Source organism: Encephalitozoon romaleae, chromosome IX (genome assembly GCF_000280035.1).
Source record: "Encephalitozoon romaleae SJ-2008 chromosome IX, partial sequence".
Classification (NCBI taxonomy): domain Eukaryota; kingdom Fungi; phylum Microsporidia; family Unikaryonidae; genus Encephalitozoon; species Encephalitozoon romaleae.
Genome location: NW_008806273.1, coordinates 1 through 15,097, shown reverse-complemented (window position 1 = coordinate 15,097; position 15,097 = coordinate 1). Strand labels below are relative to the sequence as shown.

At 39.3% G+C, this 15,097-nt stretch overlaps 12 protein-coding genes across 12 annotated transcripts; 5 read left to right on the top strand and 7 right to left on the bottom strand.

Moving 5' to 3' along the window:
- Positions 1-233: 233 nt before the first annotated feature.
- Positions 234-1,193, top strand: EROM_091650 (hypothetical protein; the record flags this gene model as incomplete). The annotated part of the gene is made up of 1 exon (XM_009267003.1): positions 234-1,193. One exon carries the CDS (start codon positions 234-236, stop codon positions 1,191-1,193), a length of 960 nt encoding a protein of 319 aa, XP_009265278.1.
- A 102-nt stretch (positions 1,194-1,295) lies between these two features.
- EROM_091640 (GTP-binding protein) lies at positions 1,296-2,528 on the top strand (the record flags this gene model as incomplete). The annotated part of the gene is made up of 1 exon (XM_009267002.1): positions 1,296-2,528. The coding sequence occupies one exon, from the start codon at positions 1,296-1,298 to the stop codon at positions 2,526-2,528; it is 1,233 nt and encodes a 410-aa protein (XP_009265277.1).
- An 86-nt stretch (positions 2,529-2,614) lies between these two features.
- On the bottom strand, positions 2,615-4,090 carry EROM_091630 (ATP-dependent RNA helicase; the record flags this gene model as incomplete). The annotated part of the gene is made up of 1 exon (XM_009267001.1): positions 2,615-4,090. One exon carries the CDS (start codon positions 4,088-4,090, stop codon positions 2,615-2,617), a length of 1,476 nt encoding a protein of 491 aa, XP_009265276.1.
- A 77-nt stretch (positions 4,091-4,167) lies between these two features.
- EROM_091620 (hypothetical protein) lies at positions 4,168-5,136 on the bottom strand (the record flags this gene model as incomplete). Its single annotated transcript, XM_009267000.1, has 1 exon — positions 4,168-5,136. The coding sequence occupies one exon, from the start codon at positions 5,134-5,136 to the stop codon at positions 4,168-4,170; it is 969 nt and encodes a 322-aa protein (XP_009265275.1).
- A 74-nt stretch (positions 5,137-5,210) lies between these two features.
- Positions 5,211-6,890, bottom strand: EROM_091610 (Rad2; the record flags this gene model as incomplete). Its single annotated transcript, XM_009266999.1, has 1 exon — positions 5,211-6,890. The coding sequence occupies one exon, from the start codon at positions 6,888-6,890 to the stop codon at positions 5,211-5,213; it is 1,680 nt and encodes a 559-aa protein (XP_009265274.1).
- A 308-nt stretch (positions 6,891-7,198) lies between these two features.
- EROM_091600 (translation factor) lies at positions 7,199-8,212 on the top strand (the record flags this gene model as incomplete). Its single annotated transcript, XM_009266998.1, has 1 exon — positions 7,199-8,212. One exon carries the CDS (start codon positions 7,199-7,201, stop codon positions 8,210-8,212), a length of 1,014 nt encoding a protein of 337 aa, XP_009265273.1.
- A 73-nt stretch (positions 8,213-8,285) lies between these two features.
- On the top strand, positions 8,286-9,752 carry EROM_091590 (Nop56p-like nucleolar protein; the record flags this gene model as incomplete). Its single annotated transcript, XM_009266997.1, has 1 exon — positions 8,286-9,752. The coding sequence occupies one exon, from the start codon at positions 8,286-8,288 to the stop codon at positions 9,750-9,752; it is 1,467 nt and encodes a 488-aa protein (XP_009265272.1).
- A 78-nt stretch (positions 9,753-9,830) lies between these two features.
- EROM_091580 (putative membrane protein) lies at positions 9,831-10,451 on the top strand (the record flags this gene model as incomplete). Its single annotated transcript, XM_009266996.1, has 1 exon — positions 9,831-10,451. One exon carries the CDS (start codon positions 9,831-9,833, stop codon positions 10,449-10,451), a length of 621 nt encoding a protein of 206 aa, XP_009265271.1.
- Positions 10,452-10,498: 47 nt separating this feature from the next.
- On the bottom strand, positions 10,499-10,891 carry EROM_091570 (hypothetical protein; the record flags this gene model as incomplete). Its single annotated transcript, XM_009266995.1, has 1 exon — positions 10,499-10,891. One exon carries the CDS (start codon positions 10,889-10,891, stop codon positions 10,499-10,501), a length of 393 nt encoding a protein of 130 aa, XP_009265270.1.
- A 23-nt stretch (positions 10,892-10,914) lies between these two features.
- Positions 10,915-11,376, bottom strand: EROM_091560 (hypothetical protein; the record flags this gene model as incomplete). The annotated part of the gene is made up of 1 exon (XM_009266994.1): positions 10,915-11,376. The coding sequence occupies one exon, from the start codon at positions 11,374-11,376 to the stop codon at positions 10,915-10,917; it is 462 nt and encodes a 153-aa protein (XP_009265269.1).
- A 57-nt stretch (positions 11,377-11,433) lies between these two features.
- EROM_091550 (protein disulfide isomerase) lies at positions 11,434-12,804 on the bottom strand (the record flags this gene model as incomplete). Its single annotated transcript, XM_009266993.1, has 1 exon — positions 11,434-12,804. One exon carries the CDS (start codon positions 12,802-12,804, stop codon positions 11,434-11,436), a length of 1,371 nt encoding a protein of 456 aa, XP_009265268.1.
- Positions 12,805-13,115: 311 nt separating this feature from the next.
- EROM_091540 (hypothetical protein) lies at positions 13,116-14,741 on the bottom strand (the record flags this gene model as incomplete). The annotated part of the gene is made up of 1 exon (XM_009266992.1): positions 13,116-14,741. One exon carries the CDS (start codon positions 14,739-14,741, stop codon positions 13,116-13,118), a length of 1,626 nt encoding a protein of 541 aa, XP_009265267.1.
- Positions 14,742-15,097: the final 356 nt, after the last annotated feature.

Sequence of the window (15,097 nt, the reverse complement as noted above, 5' to 3'; positions counted from 1 at the left end):
GGTCTCTTACCCCAGAAAAGGCCAAGGAAATGCTGAGGGAATTTCTACTGGACAATGATGACCTAGAAGGAATCCAAGTCCTACAGCTTGAAGAGTTTCTGAACAATGTCTGAGACGTTTACATGAAAGGTTCCGTCATAAAGATTAGGATCATATGAACGTAGGATGACAGAACTTTCAATAACCTCGCCAAAACCAAGTGTCATTTCTTGCGTCATCAACTAAACAAACAAATGTCGCAAGAAGCTCGAGAGGTCTCTAATTTGGTCGGTAGCATTCAGAAAACATGTGATTTTGGAATAACTTCACAGCATTGGCAGCTCAAAGACATGATCAAGATCAAAGGGGAATCCTTGGTGTTTCCCAGAGCATGTAATGTAGTTTCCTATAGTCCTCGTGAAAACACAACCAAGACGATATATGAGGGGGTAGACTTCTTTCCTACATCCATATGCCTGAAGGACGACTTTCTAGCCGTAGGAGGGTCTAGAGGCCATCTCAAAATCAAGAACCTTGCTACCAACGAGGTTCTTTCTCAAGTTGTGAGCTCGTCGATCAATAACAATATATGCATGAATAACAATAGAATCTTCATATGCAACAATGATCGAACTCTAAAGATATTTACAATGGAGCTTCAGAATAGCGGATGCATAAATCACGTTGCACAGGTCAACAGTTGTGGAATTAGTCCGGATGGCAAGTTCTTAGTTGTTGTGGGAGATTCAAACGATGTGTTTCTGTACTCCATAGACAACGACAGCTATAAGCTTGTTAAAAAGTTGAAGAGCACTGAGGATGGAGGATTCAGCGTGTCATGGAATAGCATGTCTTCTACATTTGCAGTTGGAACCCAGGATGGGTATGTGTGTATATGGGACATAAGAAGCGACGGCATGCTTCATAGGTTTGAGAGTAAGCAGAAGGATAGCCATCGAGGAGCTGTTCGGAATGTGAAGTTTTCTTTGAAGAACTCCCTGGACCTGTTATTTTTTACAGAGCATTTCTCGTTTCTGACGGTCTGTGACATGAGAGACTTCAGGAGATGCCAAAGAGTTAAGGTATTTCCAGATAAGCAGATAACTGGAGCTATATTTTCCGAAATGAATGATAGGATATTTGTTAGTACCGAAGATCAAATAATTGATATGAATATCAACTCAAAGTCAAGACGCATGTTTGCAGGATTGTGAAGCATATTGTTTCCTTATCAATCTCTTTTGAGAGGCATAGGAGGAAAGGCCTTTCCAATGCCCTGGTCTGAATGTTAAGACATTAAAAAATTATCCCAGAGAATGAGAGAGAATTACTACAATAAGAAGAAGTTGAAGTATCTCGAGATGCTAAGGTCTGGAAGGCCAAAGAAAAACTCAAGGGGGGACATAATCAAAGATGCACCTTTCCAAAGTTCAAAGGCTGATGTCGGAAGGATTGAGCCAAGTAGAAAATGGTTTAGTGGATCCAAAACCATATCTCCCACGGAACTGGATGCATTTAGATCTGAGACAAAGATAGAGAGTCCTTATAACGTACTTCTCAGTACGGGGAAGGTACCCTACTCCCTACTGGAGGATGGAACAAAGAAGAGAAAAGCCAAGGACTTTGGGGCGGTTTTTGGAAAGAAGTCTGTAAGGAAGAAACCCAATCTTCAATATAATAGCCTAGAGGAATTGTCTCAGCAGGTTAAAGAAGTAAAGGAAAGAAAGAAGGAGATTAAGAAGGAGCATGTGAAAGGGCAAAGCCATAGGATATGGCTTGAGTTATATAAAGTTCTGGACAGTAGCGATGTCATTATCCATGTTCTTGATGCAAGGGATCCATTGGGAACCATGTGTGATAAGATAGCTAACTATATTAAGGAAGAGGCGCCTCATAAGCATCTTATGTATGTTCTGAACAAAGTAGATCTTATTCCGACAGGGGTCACAGCAAAGTGGTTAAGGTACTTCTCTAAGTCGCATCCTACCATAGCATACCATTCTAATTCAATAACGAAGAATTATGGAAAGGCTAATTTGATAGGACTGTTAAAGCAACTTAGCAAGCTATATAAAAAGAGACATTTGAGTGTTGGATTTGTTGGATATCCAAATACAGGCAAGAGCAGTATAATAAATACCTTAAGAAACAAGGAAGTGTGCAAGGTTGCGCCTGTTCCCGGAGAGACTAAGGTATGGCAATACATAACACTCACAGGAGGAATATATCTTATAGACTGCCCGGGAATTGTTCCCATTCCAAACTATGACCAAGCAGTCCTTAGGGGTGCTGTAAGAATTGAAAACATCGAGGATCCTGAAGACTATATAGACATGATAATTGAAAAGGCTAGGAACTCCATAGCAAAGGCCTACAGGATTCAATTCGTTGATTCTGCAGACTTACTTGAAAGGCTTGCAGTTAGATTCGGTAAGCTGCGAAAGGGAGGAGAGCCCAATACCAATGCAGTCTCTAAAATGATCCTTCATGACTGGGTCAGAGGAAAGATCCCTTACTTTGTACCTCCAAAGGAAGATGATGAAGAATAGAAGAAAGCCCATATAACAGTATGGTTTTTCGACGATATTAAAAAGCCAGTGAATACCTGGACATTGAAATTCAAAATGTTTATTTTTTATTCTTGATCCTTGTCTATGTTACTTTCATACAAGCGGTTTAGACCTCCATCAGAAAGAGGAGATATTTCTTTTCCTAACTTTGCCTCTATGTCCGCTAGCATTTCTCTTTCTTCAATCGTAACCAAGCTTATTGCAACACCACGGGTTCCAAATCTCCCTGCCCTTCCAATCCTGTGGAGATAGGACTCAGGAGATTTAGGAATATCGAAATTGATTACATAGTTTGTATTTGGAACATCTACTCCGCGTGTAATGAGGTCTGTTGCAACTAGAATCTTGCACTTTCCTTTTAGAAAGTTGTGAAATACTATGTTTCTGTCCTCCTGTGTCATCTTCGAATGGATAAAATAAGAAGGCATTCCCATTCCAGTGATTCTCATGGCAAGAAGTTCTACAGTTCTGATATTGTTACAGAATATCACACACTGATTGATCTTTAGCTTCAAAAGAAGGGACCTCAAGCATATAAGCTTTTCAGAGGGCTTCACCTGCGTATAGAACTGTTTGATTCCTATAGGCGCAAGCTCCTTCATAAGGTTTATGCATAGTGGATCTCTCATGTACCTTTTAATAAACCCTGTAACAAAATAAGGGAATGTTGCTGAATACAGTAAGATCTGTCTTTCTCTTGGTAGTAGCTCCAGAAGTCTGGTAACAGTTTCTCCAAATGTCACATCAAGTAACTTATCTGCTTCATCAAATACTAGTATGACCTTCTTTGAAATCACTCCAATTTTCTTTTCTACTAAATCCACTATCCTTCCCGGTGTTCCTACCATCACATGGACTCCGTTTGATACCCTTATGATATCATCCTGCATATTCGTCCCTCCAACAACGGGTACAGATGCAACTCCCATACCTTCAGATAATCTTTTAACATTCCTTGATATCTGTAACGCAAGCTCCCTTATGGGAACCAAAATAATTCCCTGGATGCTCAACTCATCAGGGTTTATTGCATTGAGCATAGGAATTACATAGGATGCCGTTTTCCCGGTCCCATTCTTGGATCTGACTAGCAGATTCCTTCCCTTCAGAGCACGTGGAATCGATGCCGCTTGAACAGGTGAAGGGAATTCATATCCAATGGTATATATTCTTTTCAAGAGTAGCGGTCTTAACCCAAACATTTCCCACCTGATGTTATCTGTTGGCCTTACATCCTTTGTTAATAATCTTTTTATACTTTCTTCCAAACTCCTGTTCGATGAAGATGTTTCACCGGATGTGATGCTTTCTGTTCTCTTTTCTTCTTTTTCATTGTCTTTGATACACAGATGGTTTCCATCTCCTTTCCTTTTACTACTTCTCACTTCATTTCCAAACTCCTCGATATCATTTAGGCTGCTAGACTTCTTCTCCTCACATCTTTCTTGCAAAGCCCCCTTCTTCCAAGTTCTTTCATGGCTATTCCTTCCATTTCTTTTTCTATCTTTCTTCACATCCTCAACCATGCTTTTCATGGGCATTACCACCACACATTTGTTTGAACTTCAATCAAAATTTATGGCTTGGAAAGGCCATGTAATTTCAATCTCAAGGTATTCTATGATCTAATCAAATATTTCTTGGAGAAATCATCAGATAAGATATCGTATTTTTGTTTGCACTTTACACAGAACTCATCAGACAAGTACAAAAAGGACTGTTTTAAGCATCTCCTGCATATAATGTCATTGCACATGAGTCTTTGTAAATTGGCACGATCTTCTCCGGTAAACACTTTACAGCATACATCACACACATCTCGTTTGGGTATCGTATCGCTAAAAACTCGTGTTTTCATGATCATTCTTCCAAGGTGGTTTATTTTATCATTAGAGATGGAGTAAATCCTATTACATTTGAAGGACTCCTCAATTGCATAAAAATCGTCTACAATCTCCTCCCGAATGTTGAGCAAGATCATCATTATGTATGTATAGAAGGAGATATTAATTGTCGGAAACGCCTTGTTTACTAACCTGATGATCTCACTACTATCCTCTCCTTTAGTTTGCTTCTTGGTAAATGACTTCAGCTTTATAACATATTCCTTTGCTACACTACTGTCTTGTGGATACTTAACACTTCCATTATTTACTCTCCTTATAAAGTCTTTAGCCAACTCCTCGATGTAGTCCGCTCCAAGGCTATGGCTTGCCCTTTCCCTCTTAAACCTTGGAAAGACCGTGCGGTTTAGCCCTCGGAGTCTTCTCGCGTCAATCAGCAACACTTCCCTCACCTCTGTATTTACTCGGCTTAGTATCGAATCCACAACATCTCCCTGGTCTTGAACATCTATGGAAATCAGATCTCCTGCCTCTATTGCATACGAAAAACGCACATTCTGAAACATTTCCAACCCGTTCACCACCATTGTGCTTGTCCCAAACCACCTCAGACGGCCCATGTCTACCTTATTCGTTATATCCATCCTGTTCTTATGTTTTACAAACAGAATCAACAGAAGATTAAACAAAAGAACCAAAAAAACCAAGCATCTCTTCTTTATTCTCTTTGGCCCTAGTTTCATATGGATACAACTTTAACTTCTTTTTTCGTTTGATCAGGTATAAATATTTATTAGAAACTTCGATCCCAATCAAATCATCCAAGCTTCAGATGAAATAGAAACCCCATTATCCCCTCTATTCTTCCCTGGCTCAACCCGCTAACCTCATAGAACTTCCTTATTCTATCTTTATCTACAATGGGGTCTAGAATCTCCGTTACGTCGATGGCAACAGGGTTCAAATACAATTCCATTAGTACCTTTACATCTTCTTCTTCTATAGACCCTTTTCTAACCGCTTCGAGAGCTTTAACTGGCCCTATCCCCTTAACCCCTGGTGTATAGTCACTTCCTAACATATGTGAAAGCCTTATTAGGTTCTTTCTATCGAGCCTCAGATCCTTTTCAATCTTCTCCAGACTGTATTTCTCTATTTCCCTATCTCTTCTGAAAAAGTTTCTGTAGACAGTTCCACCATAGAGCAAGACATCGTTGTCTTCGGTTATTACTCCATCAACAATGTTTCTATAGCACATAAATCCGCACTGCGAGTCTGCCTCGGTGGGCGCATCCACATATGAAATGTTAAATACATCTAGAACATCCTTAATGATCCTTAGTACCCTACAAATGTCACGGCTTTCCTGACATATCTCATCGGGGACTCCTCTCTTGGTGACCCTATCGTAGTTCTCTACGTATCCCTCAGACAAAGATCCAGGGCTATTGTCCAAAATAAAGAACCCTCCCATCATCCTTTCCTTTGAGCTACTTATGGAAGCCACTTTCGAAGTATCAACAGTGTCTGTTCTTTCAATATCCCCATCCCTTTCTTTGGATTTATCCTCCACTGCTCTGTACTCATCAACCAACCTTTTAAGAGTTGGATAGGACTCCAAGTATTCCTGAGGTATACTGTCGCCTGCATATATCCTATTACTTTGTTCGGGTTCATTAACATCTATAAACGATTCAACCATTGAAGAGGATTCCTTCACCGTAGATCCATTAACCTTCTTCGTTGGTGGATTAGTGTTGTCACTTGGCTTTTTCGTAAGCTTGTATACAGATCTGCAGTCTCCATGAACTCTTTTGTATCCTTCCTTCTCTAGAACTTTTATGTTGTGGCTTACAAGATTCCGAGTTCTTAGATTCTTGATCTGTAGCCGCGAGAAAGTATCTGGATCATTAGAATTGCACCTTGTCCTTATTTCCTTTCTTCGTCCCCTTAGATCAACCAGCCTCTTGAGCTTCTGTGTCCTAGATAAATCTTTGGATTCTACAAAATCGAAGCTTATACTTGGCTCCAAGATATCGCCTTGATCTTCTTGCTTAACAGAAAGGATATCCTCACTAGAGCTTGTTTCATACCCAGATAAATATGAATCAGAGTCAGACTCAAAAAAATCTCCCCAGTTATACCTGCCCTCTCCAAGTGTAACAAGCATATGCCCATCATGTGTAATTTCCTTATTTCCTTCGTTTCTAAGCATTCGGTCTATCGATGCCATCGAATTCTTACTGATTCTCCTTCTCCTCTCTAGAATAGCTTGGCGCTTTATCTCTGGAGCTTTTCCATCAAAGACAAAAATAGGCTTGATTCCATGGTACAATAGCTTAGCAATTCTTTTAGAAAAAAAGTATACTATGTCATCGCTCCTCAAGTGGCCATACTGACATATCCAGATGCTCGTGTCCACGGCAAGTCTTATTCCAGATGGTGTAACCCTTTCTGCAGAAGGCTTGAGAATCTTCCACAACGATCGAACACCCATGGGGGCTACATAAACCCCATCAGATATCCTTTCCGTCCAAAGACAGTCTTTACTTCCCTGGATTTTTTGCATTGTTCATTATGAGCTCAACTCGCTCTTTAATATCTGAGGCTGCTTCGGGTGTGATGAAAACGCACATGTCATTTATATCCTCTATTATGAAGTTCTCTGTCTCCCCAAGTTTCAATATAACTTCCTTCACGCTAGGCTCTGTCCTGAGGAAGTATCCTCTTGTTGCCTTCACCATCCCAAGGGCAAGTTCCTAGTATTTAACAGTGTTTTCATTCTCCAATAGGGGCCCCACTGAAATGAGGATAGTCAGTATAGAGGAGCTCGATGTTAACTCCATAGTAAAGTTCTTTGACGATGTGGTGGTTATTCCTACTGAAACTGTATATGGATTGGCAGCAAGTATCCACAACCCTCGTGCTGTGGAGAGGATATTTGAACTTAAAAGAAGACCTGCAGACAACCCGCTCATTGTTCATGTATCTTCGGAACAAATGCTTGAAGAGATTGTTGAGGGACCAATTCCTGTTGAATACAGGAAGCTAATGGATAGATTCTGGCCGGGGCCTCTGAGCCTCTTGTTCAAGTCAAAGGATAGTGTGAGCCCTGTTATTCGAGGTGGGCTTAGTACCATTGCCGTCAGGATGCCTAAGAACAAACAGTTACTGGAAATAATTGAAAGACTTGGAGTGCCAGTGGCAGCACCTTCTGCCAATGTAAGTGGAAGGCCAAGTCCTACAACGGTTGACCACGTGATTGAGGACTTTGGAGACAAAGTGGAGATGATAATTGATGGAGGGCCCTGTTCTGTAGGGGTGGAGTCCACCGTTGTATGGTATGCAGACGGTGTTCTTCAAATACTAAGACCGGGAGGTGTAGGGATTGAGGATATAAAGGACGTTGTTGACTGTGAAGTGGTTATGAAAAACAAGATTGAAGGTGGGGAAGAAGTGTTATCACCAGGTCAGAAGTACAAGCATTATTCTCCAAGATCGCCGTTGGTTTTATTTAAAGGGAGGCCAAAGGAGATGGAAAGTGGAATTCTCAAGTACATCGAAGCAAATCCTGGTATTGCTAGGATAGGAGTTGGATTGCATTCTGGGATAAATATTGAAACACCTTTGGGCAGAAAAGTTGACATTTTCAACATGGGAAATGTCAAGAAAGAGGTATGCAGAAATCTTTTTGAGGGGCTTAGGAAGCTTGATAAGACTAGTGATGTAATTTTGGTTGCTGGAATAGACTGTAACGAAGAAGGATATGCAATTATGGATAGGTTGGAAAGGGCAGCAGATGAGATTATTGAGTCGTAATTGATTAAACCGCTTTTTATCCTTCCGAGTTTGGCTATCTCCAAAGCTTAGAAAAGTAGAAGTAGTAGACCCCATGGAACACCTGTTGTTTGAATATGCTGGAGGATATGGGCTGTTTGAGCTTAAGGAGTATGAAGATATGTCAAAGTCGACGTATGATGACTACACTAAGCTTACCCAAGTTCTGAATCTAAAGTCGAGAATGAAGTTCAACAGTTTTAATGAGGCGTCTGACCACTTAAAATGCCTTTCCCAAGGGCAGATCCATGAGGATCTGAAGAAGTTTCTTGAACTCAACAACGTGAAGATTTTGCACTGCGATTTTTCTCTAAAGAAGAGTCTTGATGAACTCGGAATCAAGCAAAAGGAAAGCGAGAGTATAATGAGAGGAGTTAGGCGAGATTTCAAAAAGCTTATGAGGCTTGAGGAATATGATGGTAAGCAAACGGTGCTTGGTCTAGCATACGAATACTCCAGAGAGAAGGTTGAGTACAATGTGAAGAGAGAGGACTTTATTGTGATACATACCGTTATGCTGTTGGAGCAGGTAGACAAAGACATAAACTCATATTCCATGAGGATAAGGGAGATCTATGGATGGGTATTTCCTGAGCTGGGTGCATTGCTAAAAGAAAACCATGAATACATTTCAGCTGTGAAATATTTTGTGAATGAGGAGGTGGATTCTGATTACACTAAATGTGACCCGGGGATAAATGAAGAAAGGCTTGATGAGATAAAGAAGCTGAGGAAGAACTCTATGGGAATGAAACTTTCTCCGGTAGATATGATTAACCTGAAGAAGTTAATAGAGATAGTGGATAATAAGATTAAGGTCCGAGGAAGCCTCGGCAGATATCTGAAAGAAAAGATGAGTTCTATTGCACCTAATCTTGCAGCTATATTGGGAGATGTTCTTGGAGCAAGGATTATTTCACAAGCAGGAGGGTTGTTGAACCTTGCAAAGGCTCCTGCATCTACATTCCAACTTCTTGGAGCAGAGAAGTCATTGTTTAGGTCGTTAAAAATGAAGAAAAGAACGCCCAAATACGGGCTTCTCTACACTTCTAGCTATGTGTCCAGGGTGCGAGATAAAGACAAAGCAAGGATCTGCCGGTACATTGCAACAAAGTGCTCTATTGCAGCAAAGATTGATTATTTTGGAGAGTCCAGGGGAGATGAATATGGGGTTGAGCTTAAATCACTAATCGACAAGAAGATTCAATCTCTTTGCACCAACGAGGAGGTGGAAAGAACAAGTACAGCTATCCAGAGAGTGTTTGATAGAATAAATGGGATATCGAGAGATGATATTGGAAAAGAAGATGTTCAATCCAAGGAAATATCAAAAAAGGATACAAAACCTAGGAAAAAGCCAAGCAGACATACATCTAAAGAAGAAGTATTTAAGTTTAGAGAGAGGAAGAGTAAGGATGAAGGCAGCTCTCTGAAGAGCAACAAGAGAGTAAGTTTTGATCTATCAAGAAATGATGTCAAGGAAACAGAGAATATATCAAAAAGATCTAATAAAAGAAGATGAGTTGACTAATAAAGTATATCTCTAGGGATTATGCTGAAGATATTTTTGCTTTGATGAACTTCCATTACCAATATACCCATGGAAATAGAAATAGGAAAAGAAGCAATCAGAAGGAGTACAGAATATGCCAATAAAGGCCTTGGAGCAGTATCCTTAAAATCTTTCCGTACTTACTTTGACATAGACAATACATTCGTCTTAAAGAAGCTTGTATTGATCTTATTTCCATTTCACAACAAAGAGTGGGTAAGTGAGGATGAAGGGATGGCAAGACCGGAGCTATATGTCCCAATAATGAGTTTTATCTCGTATGTCCTGATAAGAGCACTACGTCTTGGATTTGAAGGTATGTTTAGCCCGGAAAAGTTAGGAATTGTGTTTACCAGGTTGTTTTTTCTTGAAGCTATGTGTGTACTATTCACAAGAGTTTCTGGATACTTCTTTGATGTAACTCTAAGTACGCTTGACGTGGCGGCATATAGTGGGTACAAGTATGTTATTGCTGTTCTCTTGCAGATAAACAGAATGCAATATGTAAGAATTATCGGAGGAATGTATCTTTATGTAAGCTTCTTTATATTTCTGAGTAGAAGCTTGAAGAGACGCGTGATGGATAGAGGAGCCGAGAGGATGAGAAGGGCATACTACCTCTTTGGAATAGTTATTGTCCAAGAGTTTATTGTATTTTTGCTATCTTAACAATAAAAACTTCTTTTCTTCTAGACTTTTGATTCCGTTAGCCATATTCAAACATATTTCATGAATCCATCTTCACCAACAACAATTGCTCTTTTCTTTTTCTTAGATCTTTTCTCTCCTGTCTCGTATTTCTCCATGAATAAATCCATTTCCTTTTCTACCTTTTCTACATCCAACAGCCCTCTAGTTGCTAAGGCTTTTGCCTGACTATTTTCCATGAACTCTATTGCACTATCCAGATCACCAAACTTATAAGCATATACAAACTGCCCTCGAATCTCTTCTTTTGACTTAAGTTCAGCATTATCTATTACAAGGTCCATATCATACTCCATACAGAAGGATACTAGATCTTCCTTCCTTTTCATTTCAACCTCCATTTTGAGCCTTGGATGTGTCTCCCCAATCCTGAATGGAAATTCTATCTCAAGAATGCTCATCCGGGGTTTTTAGCAATGGAATATCAATTTTTTTCATCAAAACCTCTTTCCTTTTCCAGGAGTGCCTTACAGAATCCATGGATTCCACCTTCTTCGTTTAGAAACCCACAAACATCACAAATCACGTATCTTCCACCTAATCCAAGGATAAAGTCCGTATGTTGCACCAATGATCTTCTACTTAGCTGAGGATTTCCCTCGACATTTTCAATCCATCGTTCTTGAATAAGCATATCCACTATGTCTCCAGATACTGGCATCCCACACACCACTCTTCTAAACACATCTTCAACCTCTTCGATCCCAAGGTCTGGTGGCCATGAACTTCTGTTATCTTTTAACACAATACATGATCCATCAGGCCATCTAACAGCTTCATATTGTATCGGTCTGAGAAGTTCATTCAATGTAGTTAAAACACTGTCATACTCTCCATCTACAATCCCATCAGATAGTAACTTAAGAATGATACTTGAAACATCCATCTTCGGGATTGTATTTTGTCTAAAAAAAGTACTAGGATAGACTTACATTTAATTTCATCAGAGCTCTGCCCTTACATCTTCCTCTTTTACTGCATCGGCCTCATCCCCTACCTCGAACTTTCTTTCTTCACCCTCAGGCGTCACAAACATGGACAAGTCAATACCTAGCCCTCCAAACTCACGAATAAACCTAACCAGATTCAGAAGATTTCTCTCTCCACCAGAATATCGAACACTCTCCCTCCCCCCAGACTTGTAGAGTAGAAGAGTTGGAACAAATTGAATATCAAAATCATTCATATCGTTCATCCCAACATCACAGTAACCAACAAGCACCTTATCATTGGCATTCTCCTTTACAATCTCACCTAATCTCTCAATTATGGGCTTGATCCGGATGCAATGGGGGCATCTCTCAGTTCCAAACACTATGAATCTGTCTTTAGATGTATCTTCGAGATATGTTTTGATGTTATTTCTAGTAACAACTTTTACATTCCTGCTAGCATTATCTTCGGGCTCATCCTGGGATTTGTAGAATATCTCGGCCTTCTTATCTAGCACATCCTTGATAAACCCTGAAATATTCTCCCTGGATACGTTTTTCAAAATATACTTTCCTCCGTCCTCGCTGATTGACATACATCCAGGCAGGCTTTCTTCTGTCAGCCCATATTCACCAAGATCAATGCTTCCCTTGATGCTTGGAATAAGTATCACCCTTATGTCATACCTAAAGTCATTTAAAGTTCCAGAATACTCTGCCAGCACCTCAGGCCCATTTTTCATATCAAAGAAAATATAAAAAATAGTCCCGCTCAGCGCTCTGTATAGTGAAATATTGGCCGATGAAGTAAATCCAAAAATCGGAAGATTCGATAAAGAAAGAATCCTCTTATTGTTTTCATCACTTAGCTCCAACTTGTATGACAGTTTGTCACTTGAATTATATCCGTATATACCAGGAACTGGAATTCCTAGTGAAGATGCAAGGGACAAATCCGTAGATACAAATCCCTCAAAACCTTCTTTGTTGCTTTGCAAGTTTTCCTTATATCCAGAACTATCCAAAAAGTACACAATGAAATTTCCTTGCCGGCTTTTTGAGCCCACTTCTTCAGACTTCATGGCATTGATGGCTCCTTCAGTTGGGGCAGGGTATTTCTTCAGAACATCCATCGCCTTTTCAACATCCTCAGCGCTTTGTGCTATAAAGGTCCTACCCTCATGCTTTATCTTGATACCTTCCCCATCAAACTTTTCATCTCCCGTCACATATGAAAAAACGCTCTTCATGTCCTTCAATATTTCAACCATTGATGGACTCGGAACAATCTTCAAGTTGTTAAGCAGCTGGCTCTCTTGTACATGTGCAACATCACCCATTGCATAACCTGACAGGGCAATACCAAACACAACACTAAACATCTTTTAGGGATTGTTTTGATTTTCAATATAAAAACAAAACCTGCCAAGGCTTATATGGAATGATTATTAAAAGGTCTGTACAACCTTATTATTTTAGATATAAGAGGGGATCCTATCCAGCTTTAGGTACAATATATTGTTAGAAAGGGCCAGGAGGAACATGCATATAGTCCATTTGTATACTTATAATCACATGGCCTCTTCTTAGCTCGTGTATCCTCAGGAATGCTTTCATTCCACTAAAATAAATAGAATAAAAGCCTCATCATAACATTCTCAATCATATTTTAAAAATTAAATAAGATTTAATCTTATCCAGTAGTAACCAGATCCTGGTCACTGCTGCTTATGCTTCCATAGAATTGGCGGTACTCGTATCCCATAACCCAGGACACAAATATACTTACCAGCAAGGTTACCGTAAACACCAAATAAGAAATAGTAGAGAACAGTTCTTGTTTGCTCTCAGTACCAGCGCCAGTGTTGTTTTTTGCCATGTAGGACCCAATAAGTAGAAGTAAGACAAATATGATCATCGCAATACACACCTGATAATTAGACCCGTAGACTTTACCCTCGAGATATTTTTGGAGATCAACAAAGTATGCCAAAACCACCAAGATGTTCCCAACCATAAGTATGGCCATCTCTTTCCGGTTCATTCCAGTAGATGAAAGGTGTTGAGCATATAATGTCACAATACTGGTTGCTACCATTGTTAGACAATACATACTGCTCTTAATAAGTCCCATGCTTGGAAGTCCAACAATCATTGGCATCATACTCGCAATCGCAGCCCACAGCTCCACATTTCCCTTTACTGGTTTATCATCCTTATTATATTCTCTCTTAACAATCCACAATAGATATATCATTGCTCCAACTAAAGCTAGTGAATACAATGTTGTATTCCATGCATTTCCTAGTGATGTGTCATTCTGACCAATAGCCCAAAGAATAATCTGGATGCACCCTACAGCAATAAATCCAAGACATAGATTCCCTACAAAACTCCCTGTGCTTAGCTTCTTAAGAAGCTCTTTGTGTCTTTCAAGAAGTCCAGGGGAGGACTCTGAACTAATCAAGCCATTTATCTCATTAACCCTAGAAGGAAGTTCTACCTGTAGTGTACCTCTGAGTGCAACTGCTTCATCTTTTATCTCTGTTAAAGTCTCTCTAGATAAACTTTGACCCTCCTTATCTGTAGCACATAACTTAGATGTATATTGCACAAAATTCTCTATGAGAGAATCAAGAAACCTTCTAAATTCTTCTATCTTATTTCCATCTATCAAAGAAGGATTATTTTTTTGAAAATTATCTAATTTGGCACGCATTTCATTGATATTATTTGAAAGAGTATTAAGTTCTGGGGTAAGGGAGGAGAGGTTATATTCAGCTTTGAGAAAGGTTTGACATTCTTCGAATAAGCCATTAAATTCTCGATTATCGCGAAAACGACTATATGCAGCTGAAATATTACCAATTAAGGTTTCTGAATTCTTAATGAGCCCAAATCCTTCATTATTTCTTCCTTCATCATCTTCATCATCTAAGATATTAAGAAGAATAGCAAGTGGACTTTCAGTGAATTTGCTAGTACGAGATTCCAGTAGAGAAAGGGCTGTAACCTTTACTTTACCATCTGGTGTAAGAAGATCAAATATGTAGTTAGCTTCTAGTTCAGCACTGCTTATAGCGGCTTGCATATCCTCAGAACTTAAAGCATTTAAAGCATTTAAAGCATTTAAAGCACCTCTAAGTTGTTTTAGTCCTTCAAGATCAACATTCTGAAAGTATTGGTCCAATAATCCTTGTAACTTTGTTGAATTTTCTTCGAAGGCTTCTCTTTTGGAGATTTGATTAGAAATACTGGTTATAACATCATCAAGTGCTTTCACAAAATTATCCCATTCTTGCTCATTAATATTAAGCATGGGTTAAATATTAACAGATTATTTATATACCCACACATACCATATTTGGACAATGGATGTGTGAAGATCTAATGGTCTGATGTAGTATATATCTATGCAATATTACTTTAATAGCCAATTACTACCCAAAACAATAGATACTACAAGAGTAACATTTATTAGCTAATCACACTACTTACATTACATTATATCAAATATACCAGAGAGATAAATCACTATCCACTTCATATTATACATAGATATAAAAGGGAAGCCTCATCTTATAAGAGTAGAATGTGTGAATCTCTTACATATTAATATACACTCTATAATGGAAAGGTATTCTACCATTCTATCCTAAACAGATTCTCTTCCTT